A 20,074-nucleotide genomic window follows, 5' to 3' on the forward strand; every position below is an offset into this window, starting at 1 on the left:
GGGTGAAAAAGACCCAGGCATTTAATAACTTCCCTGGGAATGTGAGCTGGCGGTTGCAGCTCTTTTGATATAGCAGTTCATCAATGGAACACACAATCCTGATCAATATTTCAGTTTCTTCCATTTGTTTGCATGTGTATATATGTCACTAGCGAGCAGTTCTGTACATAACACATGTCAGTGCGGTTGCCATGGTTTCAGGAGGAATGGCTGTCATCCAGTTGTATACTTTCAAATTTGCCAGACTGCTCCATTTTTCATCCTTTGGATCCTAAGATTTCTTGACATTACTTTAGAACTTATATTTCTTGACATGATTTGGATGCTAGGAAAGGACCACCACTGCATTCCCTGCCAGAGAGAAAAAAGATAGACATAATGAAAACATAATTTTAAGAAAACTGACTGGCAGAAGAGTTTGGAAGTAGAACAGATGAGTTTTCAAACAAACTAAAAAAAAATGCAGGGAAAGAGCAGGCAGAGAAGTGAAAAAGAACTTGAGCAGTTGGAGGAAAAATAAAATAATCTCAGACAGCTTAAAGAATTCATGCAGAGCTGTAAACTGCAGGAGAGCAGTTTTGACTGGAACTAAGAAATGGAAAATGATGTTTTGGAGCATGGTTTTTGCTTCCTGGCGAGTGGGCCTAGCGACTGGCAGAAGACTGGCTAATTCAACCGTTTATATGGGAAGAATAAATTCCATCCATTGAAAGTTTAGAAGGGATGTTCATTAAAAATGGAAATAGCATTGAAATCTTTGCATGGTTGTTGCACAAAAAGAATGAGAAAAACAAAGCATGTTATATAATCAAAACTGCATCTGATTGTTATTCATGAACTCGTTCATTTATTCTGGTTAAAATTGTTTATAAAACAAAGTTTTGGGTATTTTCTACAACTGTTTTTTTTTAAATGCCCAAAAGACAATTATGGCAGAACTCTTTAATTTAAACTATACCAAAGGGTCGGGGGATGTACAGGAGGACAGACTGGATGCCTTCAATGGAGCATACAATGGAAAATGCAATCCAGAAGTATTTTTCAGAAGAGTACTACATTCCTCTCTGTTCACAACAGAATACCCTACACCACCAGACTTGAGATTCTAGGCTTAGACAACCTTAAACTATGCCGGCTAAGATTGGACTTAAGCATAGTACATAAAATCATACGTTACAACGTCTTACCAGTTAATGAATATTTCAGCTTTAACCACAACAACACAAGCACAGAAGAGATATAAACTTAATGTAAACCACTCCAAACTTGATTGCAGGAAATACGATTTTGGCAACAGTAGTCAATGTCTGGAACTCACTACCTGATTCTGTTGTTACCTGCTCAAACCCCCACTCCTTTACCCTCAAACTAACCTCTATTGACCTCACCCCATTCCTAAGAGATCTGTAAGGGGCAGGCATAAGCACACAATCGTGCCTACAATCCCTGTCCTATTGTCCCCAATTATTAGTTCCCATTTCTTACATTTAAACTATGTTTACTCTTATTTCTATTGTATTGTAAGCTTTTGACAAAATAAATAAATAAAATAAAATAAAATACTGCCACCTTGCCTTGGAACTTCTCAGATAATACAAGGCCCAATCCTTGAAGTCCTTTCATATCTGATTCACTGAAGACAAATTCTACAGAGGTATTCTCAGAAGAGTTTCCTGAGGGAAGAAAGCAAACTACATCATACTAAACTTACAACTGTTGGTTCCAGATATTCAGGTCAGAATTTAGAAACCTTTCAAAATCAGGCCCATCATGAGAGCAAAGAGAACTCTGGATGTCTTGTGGCCTATGGCTATCCATTAGTGCTATGGTGCAGGATGCTGGCTGCTAACATTTGCTGAGGCAGCCTTGGGTTTGCAAATCTCCAAGTGTGCACGGCTGGCATTTATGTCCTGTTACATAGGAATGTGGTTCACTTTCTTTCATATAAATTTTATTGAATTTACAATTAAAAAAATAACATAACAACATTACATAAGAAACAGAGAGAGAAAAAGAAGAAAGAAAGAAGAGAAAGAGAGAGAAAAAAAAAAGCGCTCGGTCTTGCGACCGAAAAAGGAGAAGAAGAAGTATAAAAGAGAAAAACAAAAAAAAAAAAAAAAAGAGACGGAAGAAAAAGAAAATACGTTAAAACCAGATAAATATTCTTTTTGACAGTCTACAAGATCCAATTCTCCTACCTTACTTTAAATATACACATCTTATCGCTATTTATGGATATTTATGCTTATTTATGCTCATTAAACAGTTTATCTCTGATATAACCAATTATACCATGCATTCCAATTATTATCAAATGCTGAAGACTCTTTATTTTTAAGAGCTATGGTTAAATTGTCCATTTCTGCGCAGTCACATATTTTCTGAATGACCAATTGATCTGTAGGTAAACGGGATGATTTCCAGCACTGGGCAAATGCTAATCTGGCCGCAGTTAGAATATGAATTATTATGTATTTCGTCTTTTTAGGAAAATGTTTATCAGAGATCCCTAGTAGGAAGAACTCTGGTTTGTATTCAATTTGATCTTTGGTTATCTCCTCCAGCCATTTTCTAATTTTTTGCCAGTATTTCTGGGCTTCTTTACAGGTCCACCACATATGAAAGTAGGTTCCCTCTATGTTTTTACATTTCCAACATTTTGGACTAGAGTTTAGGTTCATTTTCGCTAACCTCGAAGGGGTAAGTGCCATCTATATAACATTTTATACATATTTTCTTTGTACGCCGCAGATTTCGTAATCTTAATGATTCTATTCCAGATCTTTTCCCATTCTGTTAATGTAATGCTTCTTCCAATATTCCTACTCCACATTATCATGTTCCCTTTCACTATCTCTTGCTCTAATTCTACCTCCAATAAATATTTATAAAATTTAGAAATATTCTTTTATTTGATCCTAATAAGATTTTATCTAAGTGTTGTAATTTGCTATAAATTCCAAACTCTTTGATATCTTGTTTGTATCTACTATGGATTTGTATATATAACCACTGATCGATTTTAAATCCCTGTTCCTGTAAGTCCTGTCGAGTTCTTAGTTTCCCTAAAGGATCTAATAAATCTTTATATTTAGTCATTTTTGTTATATCCAAATTGTTGGGATGAACCATTGCCTCCATTGTTGAAAGCCAAATCGAATTTTTAAATAATGTTTTTACACATTTTTTTCCAATTAGTTAATAGTGAATCTCTAATAAGATGTCTATGAAAGTCGCCTGTTTAGTTTTCCCCACATCCCATAGAAATGCGTGCCATCCTCTCTGAAGGTCGTGCCCTTCCAAGGCTAGAGTTCTTTTATTCCGTAAATTGACCCAGTCTTTTAACCATAGTAAGTTGGCTGCCCAATAATATAATTCCCAGTTTGGGCGCTAGCCCACCTCTACTTTTTGCATCTTGTAAGGCCTTAATACTGATTCTAGCTTTTTTCCCTTGCCAAATAAATTTAAGAGTTACCTTATTTATATCATCAAAAAAAATTTTTGGTAATTTTATTGGGATTGTCTGGAATAAGTAAAGGAGTTTTGGTAAAATGTTCATTTTGATTGTGGCAATCCTGCCCAGTAAAAAAGCTGCAACTTATTCCAGGATTCTAGATCTTTCTTAATTTGCTGTAACAGTTTATCATAATTATTCTCTTTGAGTGATTTACTATGTGGTGTTAACCATATGCCTAAATATTTGACCTTTTTGTTGCCTGTATCCCCATGGTTTTTCTAATTCTTTCCTCTGGTTCTCTGTTAGATTTTTAGTCAGTAATTTCGTCTTATTTCTGTTGATCTTTAGTCCTGCTACTGAACCATATTGTTCTAGTTCTTTTATTAGATTATGTCCTTTCTCTATGGGATCCTCTAGGAAGAAAACCATATCGTCTGCAAACGCCTGTAATTTATATTCCTCTGCCTTGACCCTAACCCTTGAATTTCAGGATTTTGTCTTATCCGCGTTAACAATGATTCTAAAGCAAATATAAATAAGAGGGGTGAGAGAGGGCAACCCTGTCTAACGCCCTTTTCAATGCTTAGTGGGCCTGTTTGTTCACCATTAATTAGTATATTGGCTTGTTGGGTATTGTAAATTGTTGTGATAATATTCTCGAATTTAGTGCCCAGATTCATGTTATAGATTTTTGTATTAAGAAGTGCCAATGTAAGTTATCGAATGCTTTCTCCGCATCTAGAAACAAGAGTGTAAATTGTTTCTCTGGATGAGCTTCATAATATTCTAAGGCGTCAATAACGGTTCTTAAATTGTTTTTAATTTGGCGGAATGGAAGGAAACCATTTTGGTCTTCATGAATGTATAAATTTAAAACTTGTTTTACTCTATTCGCAATAATTGAGGTAAATAATTTATAATCGGCATTTAAAAGTGAGATTGGTCTATAATTGTTGATATATCTGGCATCCACATCCTCCTTCGAATTAACGCAATCAACGCTCCCTCCATGAGTCTGGCATTTTGGCAGCGAAAGTACTTCATTAAACACTTCCAGCATCAGAGGCCCTACTAAATCTAATGTGGCTTTATATAATTCTACTGGAATCCCATCTGGACCAGGGGATTTATTATTACATTGATTTTCCATTGCAGATTTTAACTCAGACCATGTAATATCCTTATTTAGTAATTCTTTGTCTCCTTCCCCTATTGTTTTATCATTCGTATTCTCCAGATAAGTTCTTATTTTATCCTCATTGATTTCTTCTTTTTTATATAATCTTTGGAAATAGTTTAATATAATATCCTTTTTCTTCTCAATCTCATGTTGTGGGATGCCTTTCTCATCTATTAATTGGTGTATCAATCTCTTTTCTTTTTCTTTTTAAGTTTATAAGATAGCCATCTTCCTGGTTTATTGGCGTGTTCAAAATAATTTTGTTTGGACCTTCTCAAGCTAACTTCTAATTTATCTTGTTCAATTAAATTCAGCTTATGTTTGGCTAGTATTAACTGATTTTGTAGTCCTTGGGTCTTAGGGTTTTTGTAATTGTGTTTCTAAGTCTTGGATTTGTTGTTGTAACGCGTTTTGTTGGGCATAAATTCTCTTGTTTCTCATAGCATTATAGGAAATTGTTGTGCCTCTTATAATTGCTTTCATAGTATCCCAAATGTTCTGTTTTGAAGTTGTTTCATTATTATTATCTTTTAGAAAATAATTTAGCTCCTCTTTCAGTTTATTAATATACTCTTCTTCGTTTACAATTTGGTTATTTAGTGTCCATCTTTTTTTTATTCGTCTCCTATCCCTCCAAATTAGCTGTATTGGGTTATGATCAGCCCATTCATTCGGTAGAATTTTGATTTCTTTTATTTCATTAGCCAAGTCCAAATCCATCCAAGCCATATCTATTCTGGTCCAAGTCTTATGTGGGTTAGAATAATATGTAAATTGTTTTCCTTCAAGATTCGTTCCCTCCATAGATCTTTTAAATTTAACTCTCTCAACATTTCCTTACATGCTGCAGAGAGTTCCCTTTTCCCCTTCTTGTTTTTCCCCATATTACTATGGTCTTTCTGGTAGTCTGCAATGGAGTTAAAATCGCCAATCAAACAAATGTTTCTTTTTTTCAAAGCCTACTATTTTTGGTGAAGGTGTTTAAAAATTTCCCCTGGTCATCATTTGGGGCATAGATTGCTACAAGTAAAAATGTGATGTGGTTTATCCAAACTTGTATAACCAGAGTTCTTCCTTGGATCCGACCAGATTAGTTCTGCCTTTACATCTTGTTTTACATAAATTGCAATTCCTTTTTCTTGTGTTGGTCGGCGGTGCTGTAAAAAGTTTACCTAATTTTGGACAAATTAGATATCTTTCATCATTCTTGAAATATGTGTCTCTTGAAGACATATTATATCTGCGTTATGTTGAATAAGTTTTGAGAATATCCTTTTTCTTTTTAATAATGAATTTAATCCGTTTATATTGATGGAAGCAACTTCTTCCCTCCACCATTTATCTACTTCTGCTTAGATTTTTGCCTAGTAATGATTCGGTTCTCTTGTTGTTGTTGTTGTGGGATTTGCTCTTCTCTCCCATGTTGTGGATTATCACCTCTTGAAATTGGAGAAAGTCGTTCCTTTTGGGTTCTGTGATAATATCGGACCTCCTGTGGTCTTGTTTTAGGTTCTTCTTTGGTGGGTTGACTATTCTTATCTGTGAGCTGTTGATGAAAAACTTGGGCCTGTTCTATCGATTCTATTTTGATTTTCCTCTCTTTCCATGTAATTAACATCCCTTCCGGGATTAACCATTTAAAATGGATTCCTTCTTTATTTAAATCATTAGCTAAAAATTTATAATCTTGTCTTATCATCCTCACTCTCTTTGGAATTTGTTTTAAAATCCTAATTTCTCTGCCCTTATATGATATTGTTTCCTCCTAGACATTTTCAAAATTAAATCCCTCAGACATCTCCTAGAGAGCGGATATGAATTTCTCTTGGACAGTTGTTACGCCTGGCGTAGCTTGTGCTAACCCTATATACCTCATCAAACTCTTTAATTAGATCATCTTTTTCCTTTCCTAGCCATTCAGCCAATATTTCTGCCATCAAATGTTCCAATTCTTCATTTTTGGCTTCCGCCACATTCTGGAATCTTAAATACGCCATTGCTTTGTCCATCTCGAGGTGGATCAGAGAGTCTTCCGTTTCTCTAAGTACATTTTTAAATTCCTCATCCATCCTTTCAAAGTTAGACTCCATGCGTGTTGTTCTACTCTCTATATCTTTTATTTTCACTTCGTTTCTCTCCATGGCCTGCTGTAGAGACCCTATCTTACCCTCCACCTTCGCTATATCCGCTTTCATTTCAGCCTTCATTTTCCCCATCTCATCTTTCAATTCACTTATATCTGCTCTAGTTTCCTTGTGATTATTAATCATCATTTCTTGCATTTTAGATATAGCTTCCTGCAAGGCTAATATGGAAGTTTGTATATTAATATTGGGGACATTGGGCTGCTTTTCCCCTATTAAAGACTCCTCGATAGTTTTTGAGATGTTGGTGGGGTGGCTGTCAACGTAGTTGATAGGGTCGGGATAGCCTTCTTTCCTGTTTTTAAAGCCATAGTTGTTGTGGATGTCATCTCTCTAAGTATTTGTTTTTGTTGATGCACAATATTAAATATATTATCCCAAATCACCATTCAGTATTTGGGTTCTGTACTTGAAAGACTATTCACGTATTTCAATTTTATATCTCACTCCACAGTCTTTTCCCCTATATCATAAATAGAGATCTGCAACAATATTCTAGTCAATGTAATAAGAAAATTGGTCAACAATAGTACATCAATTAACACTTTAAGGAATTAATCTTAAATGTAAGTAAGTAGTCTAAATAATTTATAAATAGATTATATCAACAAAGTTTATCCCTTTTTACTATTAATACTTACAACAGTAAACTCTTAACTCTTTGATAATAGTGTATCCTCCTCTTCCCCCAGTAAGTAAAATTATGTAAAGTGTTTAGGAGATACAATAGGGAGGCAAGGGGCAAGATAATAAGAGAAGGGGTAGAAGAGAGATTACCACAGCTTCAGAAAATCAACAAACAAACAACCACAAGGAAGTCATCTTAAAGAGAAAATAGTGCCAACTTAGTAAACTTAAGTAGTACCACGTAATAAAGAGAGCAAATTGGGTGAGCTAAAGTTCCATCTTCCAGCTAGAGGTTTCTTTTCAGCCTTCCAATCAGCAAATGGTGAAAAGTGCTGACTAATCTGCAGTCTCAAAACCGTCTTTCCCAGCGTTCTGTTCGCCTCTGGCTTCTTCCTCTTGCTGCTGCTTCTTTCTTTGCTTTCCAACTTTTAAATCCACATACAAATCTTCCAAAGTCCAATATAATGCTCAATTTATCTTCTCCCCAATATTAAGTAGATGTAATAGTCATGTTGTGCTCAGACCAGTTCCAGATCTCCAATCTCCAGGTTTTAGCAATCTCTCTCTTTCCCCAAAGCTTCCCCAATTGCTTTTCTGGCCGCTCTCCGCCCGACTTCCAAGAGGTGCTTATCACAACCAGGAGAGAAGAATTTATGCTATCATTCTTCTGTCATTCTACTCCCTTCAGACTTCAAAGAATCCAAGATATAAACCGTTTCTCTGTTCCTGTTACTGGATCTCGCAGGCTGTCACTGCTTTGCTTATTCACTCAAGTGGCAGACCGGATTGGAAGCCGCCATAAAATGACAGCTTACTCTTTAGCGCCGAGCTCGGGAGCTTCCCTCTTCACTGTTGGGGAGTTGCCTTCCCCCCTCTGCAGCTCGAGGATCTCCACGTTGACACGAACCTCTCCGGGGTTCATGTATCCCTGGGGGATCGCTCCTGACGCCAGAAAAGGTGTTCGAAGCCTGCACCAGACTTCTTCACCTCCGATCTCCTGTCCTCTCACTTGAGACTCCAAGGCTCTCATTCCGAATGTGGTTCACTTTAATGCTGCCTCTCTTCCTGCATCGGTCTGACTGATCCCTGCCTATATCACCAATTAATCAGAATAGAGCTGGAAGGGACCTTGGAGATCTTCTAGTCCAACCCTCTGCTCAGGCAGGAGACCCTATACCATTTCAGACAGGTGGCTGTCCAGTCTCTTCTTAAAGACCTCCAGTGATGAAGCACCCACGACTTCTGAGGGAAAACTGTTCCATTGGTTAATTGTCCTCACTGTTAGGAAGTTTCTCCTTCATTCCAGGTTGCTTTTCTCCTTGATTTGTTTCTATCAGTTGTTTCTTGTCTTGCCTTTTGGTGATTTGGAAAATAAGCTGACCCCCTCCCTTCTTCTTTCTCTTTGTGGCAACCCCTCAAATATAGATCAGTTAGTTCAGCTAATCTGCTCTGTTTTCCAAGAGACCTTTCAAAAACTTTTTTAAAAAAAATCTATGTTCTCCCATTAGGTAAATAAAATTGGCTTATTTTCACTGGAGCAGATCCTTAATGCTTATCCCCAAATTAGTTTGAGGACACTGGAGAGAGAAGAGAAGGGAGGGGAGGAGAGTTGGAAAGGACCTTGGAGGTCTTCTAGTCCAGGGGTCTCCAACCTTGGCAACTTTAAGACTTGTAGACTTCAACTCCCAGAATTCCTCAGCCTGTTCTAGTCCAACCGCTAGCTCAGACAAGAAACTATACCATTTCAGACAAATACTTGTCCATTCTCTTCTTAAAAACTTCCAGCGTTGGAGCCTTCACAACTTCTGAGGCAATTTGTTCTACTGATTAATCGTTCTAATTGTCAAAATTAGAACGAAATTTTTCCTTAGTTCTAGGTTGCTTCTCCCCTTGATTAGTGTCCATCCATTGCTTCTTGTCCTGCCCTCAGGTCCTTTGGAGAATAGCTTGACTCCCTTTTCTTTGTGGCAACCCCTGAGATATTAGAACACTGCTATCATGTCACCCCTAGTCCTTCTTTTCTTTTCATTAAACTAGAGTTGAACTAGGATAAAACCAGAGGCAACAACTGTTGTCTTTTAATCATAGAATGTTATCGCCACTCCTCTTTCCCTCTGTAGTCTTGAGGTCAGTATAATATCCGAAACTCAACTGGACAAATCTCAAATGCAGAGGATCTAGTCTGATCTTGGTGAAACAGTCCAGAATTTATTCCTTTCTACATCATGAAAAAATGGTGTTGGTCAAAAGAATCAGTTCTTTTGCTAAGAGCCTCCAATCCAATAGCCTCCAGCAATTCAGCATTCAGGATCACAGGCAGAAAATGGCTGGAAGGTGAGCTTGGAACCAAATTTTCTATGCTTCTTCCCATCTGTCTCTTCATCATGTCTTTACTACTCATCAGTACAACAATTCTTTACTCACTCACCAGCCCTGAGACTTCCTTTCCACACTACTCCAGTCTGGTCTCCATTTCTAATTTTCTTCCTTCTTCCTCTATCTAGTTGGGGCTATTCCATGGACTGACTTTGATGAGGCACCTCAAGCCACAGAAGCTGTATGTTTACCATCACTGAGGTGTGGGGGCAATAATGCTCCTCTTTGTTGCTGGACTGCACTTCCAACCTCTCTTTTAGTCCTTTCCTTAGTCAGAAATGGGCTTTTGAGCCTCTGGACTCTGTACAGTGTTTCCCTTTCCTTCCAGCAAAGCTGTGCAACCAAGCCATTATGGTCCTCTCTTTAGAAAGAAAGCCGTGTAGTTTCATAAAGATCTTTAAAGGAGTGGTTCCAATAAATCTTCTTCAAAGTGAACACCCCCCTACCCCTAAAAAATTGCATAGCCCTAATATAGCGAGTGTGTGTGTATGTTTGTGTGCATGCATGCGCGCGCGCGCACACACACACACACACACTGGATGAAGTTAATTAGATGAACACGAACGAGTCGACATACAAAGTGATTATTGAACTGTGGCCATGTAATTTCCCAGCTAGATTAGAGACAATTGATGTAACAATAAGACTCAGATGAGCAAAACAGCTTTTATAGGGATTAAGCAGTTGAAATGCAAGAGGCAGAATTGTATATGTATGGCATAAACAAAATGAAACCACATAAGTACACAATGGTTGTGACTAATCTGAAAACAATGAGGAAGACGAGGATAAGAAAAGCAGGTAAAGTTAATGCAAATGTATTTGCATTATATTTAAGGACATGGAATTCATCTCGGTTACAAGACAAGGGGAAAATGTCACACTTAACAGGAAGATAATACTGCCAAGAAATGTTTAATAGATGAAGGAGGTTTAAACAAAACCAGACTAAAAATTCCCTTCATTCATTTATGATTCACTTTTCTTCCAAGAACCTCTGGAAATATCTATATGAACATTTTACCTCTCTTAATCCAGTAATTTCAGTTCCCATGTTTTTAATGACAGGAGGACATACCAAATCTCACTTTTTCAGATATTCTGGACATCTGAACTAGCCATGGATAGCCAGATTTGAATGGCGTACAGTTTTCTGTTTATATGCCCTGTCAAATAACTTGTGACTTTGTGATATTTATTTTGCAGCTTTCTATTTGACACCTGCGCTTCAAGGAAAACCAGAAAGATTGTTAGAAGACACATGTTAGATAAACAATTCTGTGGCCAAAAGTATGCTGAGAGTAATGAATGTCCCTAGCTTGAATATCATGCAATTGCCCTAAGTGAGTAGGTCTACCAATTTAGGAGGGGGAAGGGAAATGGATGGGGATGAAGAAGGTTGTTTTTTTTTTCAAAGTTTCAATTTATGCAGTGTTCACACATCTCACTTTCTGACATTTACAGTAAACAGATTTCTTTTTGACCAGAAGAACCAGCTGTGGTGGTAAGATAAAGCAAATACCTTGACAATGAGGTAAGATCGTGAGGGAGCGGGGTATGTTTCTTCCTAATGGAAAAAATCACGTTTGCTACAGTCCCTCAGTCTTTGCCTTTTTGAGTCCTCTAGGTGATATCTATTTTTTTAAGTTGCCTTGAAAAAAAATCATTTGTCTTCCTTCTCTCTTCCCCATGGTGAAAGATGGAAGGACTGCAATATGTTATGTCATATTATATTATATTATATTATATTATATTATATTATATTATTATATTATATTATATTATATTATATTATATTATATTATTATATTATATTATATTATATTATATTATATTATTATATATTGACTGTTTCCTAATATGATTGATTGCTTATTGTACCCTATGACTATCATTAAGTGTTGTACCTTATGATTCTTGACGAATGTATCTTTTCTTTTCTATACACTGAGAGTATTTACACCAAGACAAATTCCTTGTGTGCCCAATCACACTTGGCCAATAAAGTATTCTATTCTAGTCTAGTCTAGTCTAGTCTATTCTATTCTATTCTATTTATTTTGGGTGTTGGGTGTTGGCTTTTCAGGCAAAAAAAGTTGGTTCTTACCATTACCATCACACTTAGCACTTATATCTATTTTTCACATTCATTGTGGTGCATATATAAGCCTGATGTTTTAAGAAATTGCTAAGAAACAATTTAGGACTCAGCCCAAATCATCTCCCAGCTTCCTTTTCCTCACTAAGGCTTCATTGCATCTTATAGCCTCACCCAACTGTCTCTGCAGTGTATTCAAACCTATCTCCATTTACTGCTATATTGACAGGACAACGTTGGATGATAGTAGAAGATGTTATAAATCACCTAATGTGGAAATGGTTTTTAATTTGTCACTGAGAAAACAGCAGAAGTGGGGAGCCGAGCAGAAGAAGGGGACAAATATGCAATTACTTTAGTGACATGTGTTTAGGCTTGATTACAAGCCAAGTTGCAGCAGGGTAGCCTTCTCCAATGAACGCTCTGAAACTATTTTAAATTATAACAACCATCAATCCTTGACTGAAGATGTGGTGCATTTAATCTGAAGGGTATCAAGCTGGAGAAGATTGTATCAGATGTAAAATCCAGAGAGAAAAATGAAAAGGTTTCTAAACTAAAGGAAGTTCCTGAATGAGGATTTGAAATGGGCAAGAATATTGACATCAGTAAGAATATTGAAATACGTAAGAATATTAATCAGTGTTCCGAGAGCTGATGGGAAGCATCAAAGTGGCAAGTAGAAGAGGAAAGTCTTTTGAAGCATATTATAGGCACCCAAAGGTGCTTTTTTTTCAAGAGGCAACTGGACTTTCCGGTTTTTCTTTGAAGATATTTCACTTCTCATCCAAAAAGCTTCTTCAGCTCAGATTAGATGGTGGGGAATGGAAGGATTCATACTCCTTGTAGATAGCTGGACATTTGCATTATTTTCCTGGGTTGTTAAGGTCACCTGGAGGTTTATCTGTGTCATCAGGGTCACCTGAGTGGTGCAAATCCTTCCATTCCCCATAATCCAGTCAGAGCTGAAGAAGCTTCTCGGATGAGAAATGAAGCATCTTCAAAACCGGAAAGCCCAGTTGCCTCTTGAAAAAAGCACCTTTGGGACAACCATGACCTGGATGACTGAGAATCTCCATAGACATGTTATAGGGAGTTGATGAAAAAGGAATTGGAGACAAAAGAAGATACATGTGGCCATCACAAAATAATAAGATAAAAGTTATGAAGAGTATAGCTCCTCTTCCTCCTCCTCCTCCTCCCACAATGTAAGGTTCACCTTTCAGGTCAACAAATGCTATTTCACATGATTGAACACAGTAACCAAGTCCAAGTGTAAACTTATCATGTCCACAGTAATTCTGTCCTGCCACTTTTGTTTAAGTTTCTTACATGGACATTTGTCTTCACTGTTAGTGGTAGGAGATGAACTGGTGAAGGCTACAATATGAAGTGATGCTCATAGAATGTAGGCAATTCCCCCTTATTTCCCTATTATTGGTATAATGCCCAGCTACTGCTTGATTGTATCATTGCTGATGTGGTCAAAAAGGAAAGTGCCTACTGACCAGTGGAATATATGCATCTCTATGGGATTTAAAGGACATTCAACACTTTTGGTGGCCAGCAATCAGAAGCCATTCAGTGCTACTAGACAGATGATCATTCAGTACACTTTTGATTTTAATTGACATAGCATGCTCTTATTGTACAGCCTTCCATTCTCCTTCTTCAGCCATGTTGCATTAATCCTCAAAAAGTACTTTGTCATTACTGCTGCAGTCACTTTGCAGATGGGATCTTAATAACAGGAAGAGTTTGGCTTCATTTATGAAGATTATAACAACAGCCAGAGAACTCTTTGATGATTTAAACATTAATCTAACACATCAACATTTTCTTTCATTACTGTGGGATCCAATTTCGGTCAGTCTACATGTTCTGGTAGAGAGAGGTTCCCTGACAATGGACTCCAGCATGAGTCCAAAAACTCAGAACACTAAACCTCTAGTCCTGGCCACCACTCCAGATTGGATCCAGCAACATTATTCTGGGACATGTATATTTCCCTTCATTTTTTCATTAGTAATATAAAAATGTAATAACCCCGAAGAGATATATTATTACTATTTCTTCCATACTTCATTCCATTCTGATTGTTTCCTAATGTATTTGATTCCATGTTTTTTTTTCTCTGCTCAATATTCTCTTGCTATGATTTCATTGAGTTCTTGGTTCCATTAAAGGGGTTGTTTGTCACAATAAGAAACAAGAATATGTAATGCTCTTCCCAGAAACACTGAAGATCGAGGGAGTATTACTGCATGATCTGCCTACAACAGCAATCCAAGATATTTGTCCATTTTGGTAGATGGTAATCTAGGTTATCAGGGTGAGGAATTGATTAGCTAATATATAAATTAAACAATAGCCTCTGATACAGAAGTGGGAATTTGTGAAAGGGAGATTCCAGAAAATCCCATGTTCATCTTTGTTGAAGCAACTCATCATACATTAAAACATACTTTCTACTGTCAATCCTACCACAAATTGGAATACAAAGTTATTATACCTTTATTAACCGAAATCACAGGACGCACTGACTCTTTTTATCTTAGCTACCTTACAGCTGATCAGAATAATCAGAGGTGGTATTCAGCAGGTTCTGAACAGTTCTGGAGAACCGGTAGTGGAAATTTTGAGTAGTTCAGAGAACTGGCAAATACCACCTCTGACTGGAGATTTTACAATATCCGTCCCCTGCCATGCCCACCAAACCACACCAACAGAACCGGTAGTAAAAAAATTTGAATCCCACCACTGAGAATAATATGCTCCCTTTTATTATTACCAAATTCTGCTTCATAATGGCAAGACAAATTAGGACCTTACTTGACCAACTTAAAGTATTCTGCCGTTGACTTTGATCTTGGTTCCCTGAAATGTTTGTTTATTTTCAGATGGAGATCTTTAAAAATGGGGGGAAAGAGTGGAACATTTTTCCTCCTCAGCTTCTCAAGCAGATTTGTCTTGCTTCAGAAAAAAAAACATTCTAAGAAACCTTCAACAGTTAAAATTGACTTTTAAAAAACACTCTTTTCATATTGACTGCAGGTAAGGAGATATGGTAAACAATTAAATCCTGACATCATCTTCATCCAGTTCAGGCATCCAGAGGGATACCTGTTTGGTTGAAAACCTTTAACCACTTTTAAGGGCAGTAGTTTTAAGGATCCACTTTGATTTTTGTGCTTCAGGCAATGCTTTTGTAGAATGTCAGGCTGTGGGAAACCTGCTTCAAATTGAGGGTCTGATTCAAAGGCCAACTTGAGCATAACCCCTGGTAAGGGGATCAGTGCTGTGGCACTGAACTGAAGATAGGGAAAACAACAAGCAATGCAATGTAACTGCTAGAGCACGGGTGTCAAACTCGCTGCGTCAGGTTGCTGTCACATGATGTTTCACGATATTTTTCCCATTCACGATGCTGGGCTGTGTGTAATGCATCCAGCCCACAGGCCGCCAGTTTGACACCTCTGTCCTAGACTATCAGAGATTATGTCAAGAGATTGGCAGGCAGCAGATTTGCTAACTACCTAACAGTAGCCAAGAATTGCATTGAATACTTGTTCCCTTTTAAGCCCTGTTCAAGATCCTAATGAGGACTTATAAAACCATGACGGGTTGGAGTTTAAGTCTTAAGGGGAAAAATTGCTTCTCCCTCTACCAGCCTGTGCTTTAATCTCAAGACAGATGACAGTCTGATCTCATTATCACACTATTAGTGAAGTTCAGTAAATGGTTAATATAACTGTATTCTCCATGGTTAATGGAGAAAATGGATAAAGAAATTAATTCTGTAAGAAACTAATTTTGTCCCTATTTCAACAACTATGTAGGAGGATGAAACTGTTTCATCAGGTAATGAGATATGCTAAAGTCATCCCTGAGAACATCTATGATCAATCTCATTAAATTTCAACTGTAACAAACCTCCTACCCATCATTATGATAAGCCCGTGTGGTTTAATTATCATCACTATGAGGCACAATTACATAAGGCTTCAATTAATTTCTATTATTTGTTAACAGCTTCTGGATTAATTGGGTCGGCAAGGCTGTACAATGAGTAAATAACAAGTATTATATACTATTTGAAACACAAATTTGGTACATTTTGGCCAGTTCCTCATGTAAGATTTTAAAGTAAGAATTTGTGCATTGTGTATGTTTATCCATGAAATATTTTAAAAAATAATAACAGGAAATACTGTAAATTAAATTCATAGTTCTAATTATAAAAATATGTGAATATGCCACTGAACAATGACATTTTGACATGTTACCATAGATCTCAGATTTTTCATCCATTTGGGAAGCAACCTAGCATTTAAGGGGAAAGGCAGTGTTTTGAATTATTCAAAATACCACATTAAAGTTGCAGAGAGCAATTTAATAAGTACCAAGAGCAAGATATTCAGATTCATTTTCACTTTGAAAATTTGCATGAAATTTGCATTGACACTAAAATGGGAAAAGGCAATGGGTGAATATGTAACATTGCTTTTTTTTTTTTCAGAGTTAAGATTCTAAATATGCTTGGACTGCCATCATGGAGAAAGTTAATCATGACAAAAGCTGCCTGTTTGATGAGACTTACTTCTAAGAACATAGGATTATAGTATCAGTCTCATTAAAGTTAATTCATGAAGTAACTTAATGATCTGAACGTATGTAATATGAGTAGAAAATCTCTTAAAGCAGAAACGTAACAGCTTCTGTAGCAAGAGAGGCACTAGGTTCAGGTAATAAAAGTCAGTTAATGTCAACAGTACCGTATTGCTTCCCTCATCAAATGCAAAACTGTTTTTTAATTGATTTTATAATGGTTCGCCAGCCAGAGTCACTTGTCTGAGATAGGCAGCTGTAGAAATTGAATAAATAAATAAATAAATAAATAAATAGAACCAGTCTCCATAAAACAGTGGAAGAAATACTGTCCGCAGTTCTGTTTTACTAACAGTTGAAGAAGAGCAAATATGAAATTTCCATAAATAAATATGGAAAAGGTCTTGGGCCCAGGTTTGCAGAAGCCTTCGGACCAAGAAAGCCAAGTATTTTGCTCATATAATGGATCACAATCAGCATTTTCATTGGCCACAAAGGTTTCTTATTTCTTGGTGGCTTTCAAGCCTCTGATTAAAAACAAAATTCCCTAGGTGTGATGATGGAGCAATCTTTAAAAGTGGCAATATTATTTACTCTGAAAGATTATCTTTGCTTTTTAGTTTTGGACACTGACATTCCTTAGGAAGCATAACCCATGTGTGATATTTCTATCTTTTTTCCATTCAACCTACTATGGTATAATATAGCACTGTACAGTACAGTATAGTTCAAACCAAAAATTACAGAAATTTTGACTCTAAATAAATAGGCATTGATTAAACATTGTGAAACATTAAAAAAAACATTTTAAAGGCACAGCTAGGAGTTGATTCATGTTTTTTATTATAAACCACAGGCTCCTGAATTAACAGTATAATTCTACCATTGGGCTTCTTCTATTAGTTGAAGATCAAATTAATACTCCCTTTCATAAGCATGCCATGTAATGAAAAGCTACCTCACTGTAGCCGGAAGCTTATATTAGTGGAGCACCACTAGCAATGGTTATAGTGAGGGGGAGGTTATTTGATCCAATGGTATTTATTTTGTAGACTTGTTTTATTCCTCCATTTAATTCAGACATTAAATCATTTGCACTAAGTGCAAAGAGAAGATTAGCATAGCAGGGAGTAAGTGAGCCCAATGGTTGTGCCCATCAAGATGTGCCTGAAAAAGTAGAAGAAGAAAAGGGCCAAGACGATATGATAGGTGCCGGTAGCTGTAGTGAATCAGGTTGTCTAGCAGGAATGTCCTGGTCCGAGCTGGACAATGAACCTGAGAGCCTCTTCATGCAAAACATGTATTCTAAAAAAAAAAAAAATCAGGAGAAAGTAATCATGAGTTTCTGTGGAGATTCTCAGTCATCCAGGTCATAGCTGTCCCAAATATGTTTTTCCAAGAGGCAACTGGATTTTCTGTTTTTTCTTTGAAGGCATTTCACTTCTCATCCAAGAAGCTTCTTCAGCTCCGAGCTGAAGTTGCTTCTTGGATAAGAAACGAAATGTCTTCAAAGAAAAAACAGAAAATCCAGTTGCCTCTTGGAAAAGCCCCTGAATGGCTCAACTTGTTTCCAAGAAATCTTGGAGTGCTTCAAAAGTACTTTAATCTTCCACTGCATGTGTTCAGAATTCACAGTGGTGTGCTTTTAAGTATCATTTTGTCAGAAGTACATCCTATGAAACCTCTCTCTTTCTTTTCCACATTTTCCTGATGGTTAAAATCTAAAAGGTCTTGGCTTGCCTCTGAACTTTTCAGGAGATGGCTTTGCAGAACACATGGTTTGCCAGAACTACAGATGAATCCTTGAAGATCATACCCACCAAGTCAGTTCTTCATTCGTGTGAATTGGAAAAGGCACCAGTCCAGTTGAGTTTATGAATTGGCTGCATATTTCTCTATTGCTGATCAGCATGCACTGATTGGTGAGACCTTAATAAATTACAAATCCTATTCTAGCATGCAGTTAAAGCAAATGGCTTTTACCTCCCAGGTTTGTTATTAGCCTTGGCTTATATCCAGGTTCTAATGTGGTGAATATCCTTATGTGCTTAACCGTGGCATTTTTGCCATTCTTTAAATGGCATAAAACTTATAATTTGTCAGCACTGGTTTTTCATAGGAGCAGATTACCTTGAAGGATTTACTTATTAACAGTAAATCCCTCTGAGTTTAGCAGGCTTTGCTTCTATGTATATATGTAAGTGTAGTGTTACATGACTGCAATGTTGTGCACAGTTACCCTGGGGAAAATATCTTTGAATTCAATGGGATTTACCTCTTAGGTAGGGATAGGATTAAGTTGGAAACATGCAGCTCAATTCTATTACAATATCCTTTCCAGAATGAACGTTTTATCATTCTTAGTATTTGCAGTGTCTCTTTGTGCTTTTTGGGGGGGGGGGATGCCACGAGCCAGTGTTGAGTCTTGGCAATTGCCTTGACTAATCCCTGCAGTTTTCTGGGAAAGGTTTCAGAAGTAGTTTTACTTTATGTTTTATGTATTAGATTTGTATCCCACCTTTATTATTTTACCAACAACCCAATATGGCAAATATATAAAACGCTCCTTCCTCCTCCTATTTCCCCCACAACACCATCCTGTGAGGTGAGTTGGGCTGAGTGAGAATGAATGGCCCAAGGTCACTCAGCTGGCTTCCAGAATCCCCTGGATTCTAGGCCAGGGGTGGCTAACCTTTTGGGGCTCCTGTGCCAAAAATTGTGCACGTGCCAGCTCACACACACTTGCAAGCCAGCACCCAGAATGCAACGCACACCCTCCTTCCCCAGTTTGCCCTTGCCTTCTTTCTAGGACTGAGAGAAGGTGACCTAGTGTCCAAGGTGGGACTAGAGCTCACTTAACCCACTTTCTAGCCTTGCACCTTAACCACTAAATCTATGTGATATATATTTGCTTTTTTTAAAAAAAGCGGTACTGAATCCCACCACTTTAGTTGACTTTAGTTTCCTTCTCTGTCTTCACAAACAGAATTATGTTTCATGAAAAGTCTGGCCTTATGTGTCAATCTTGGAAACATGATTTGTTATTTTTAATCTCACAACTATTTTCAGTCAAGTGAACGAGGCCTACTGATGTAGACCTAATCATACCACCTGAAAAGAATGAGAAATTCACTGAAGGGTTCTGGATCTTTTTGACTAGTTCAGAGAAAGGTCAGTCGAGGCAAATGTACTGTATATTTATGCACCTGTGTATTGCAAAGACATGATGCCTCTGAGCTACCATTCCATGAACTTACCTAGAATAAGTTTAACCCAACCTAGTGATATTTGTTTCTGAGAGATACAGTTAATGGCTGAACCTTTCCTGAAATTCAAAGAAAAAGAAGAAAGACTGAAACGCTACGAGAACTACAAGAAAAACCACCCACAAAAACAAACGAGGATAAATAGCTTTGGTCCATAACATTGGTAACATTTTTCAAGAAAAATGCTTCATAGAGGAAAGTGGCTTTTATTTTTCAGACTGAAAACATAGGGAGGTAGCAAATAAGATAGGTAATAGAATAATAACATTTTAAAGCATTTCAGAATTTAGTGCAGCCCTCTATTCAGTGCAGGATCTA

The 20,074-nt window shown here is 37.1% G+C and overlaps 1 protein-coding gene across 1 annotated transcript in view; it reads left to right on the forward strand.

The window, feature by feature from the left end:
• EPM2A (EPM2A glucan phosphatase, laforin) overlaps positions 1-16,780 on the forward strand; it is a 78,298-nt gene extending 61,518 nt beyond the window's left edge. The window contains exons 5-6 of the mRNA XM_087939843.1: positions 15,080-15,165; positions 16,402-16,780. Coding sequence (XP_087795969.1) covers positions 15,080-15,153 — 74 coding nt within the window. The 3' untranslated portion in view covers positions 15,154-15,165; positions 16,402-16,780. The remainder of the gene's footprint in view (positions 1-15,079; positions 15,166-16,401) is intronic.
• The last annotated feature ends 3,294 nt before the right edge of the window (positions 16,781-20,074 follow it).

The sequence above is a fragment of the Pseudonaja textilis genome, chromosome 1 (genome assembly GCF_049901715.1).
Source record: "Pseudonaja textilis isolate UNSWEBS1 chromosome 1, rPseTex1.2, whole genome shotgun sequence".
NCBI lineage: Eukaryota > Metazoa > Chordata > Lepidosauria > Squamata > Elapidae > Pseudonaja > Pseudonaja textilis.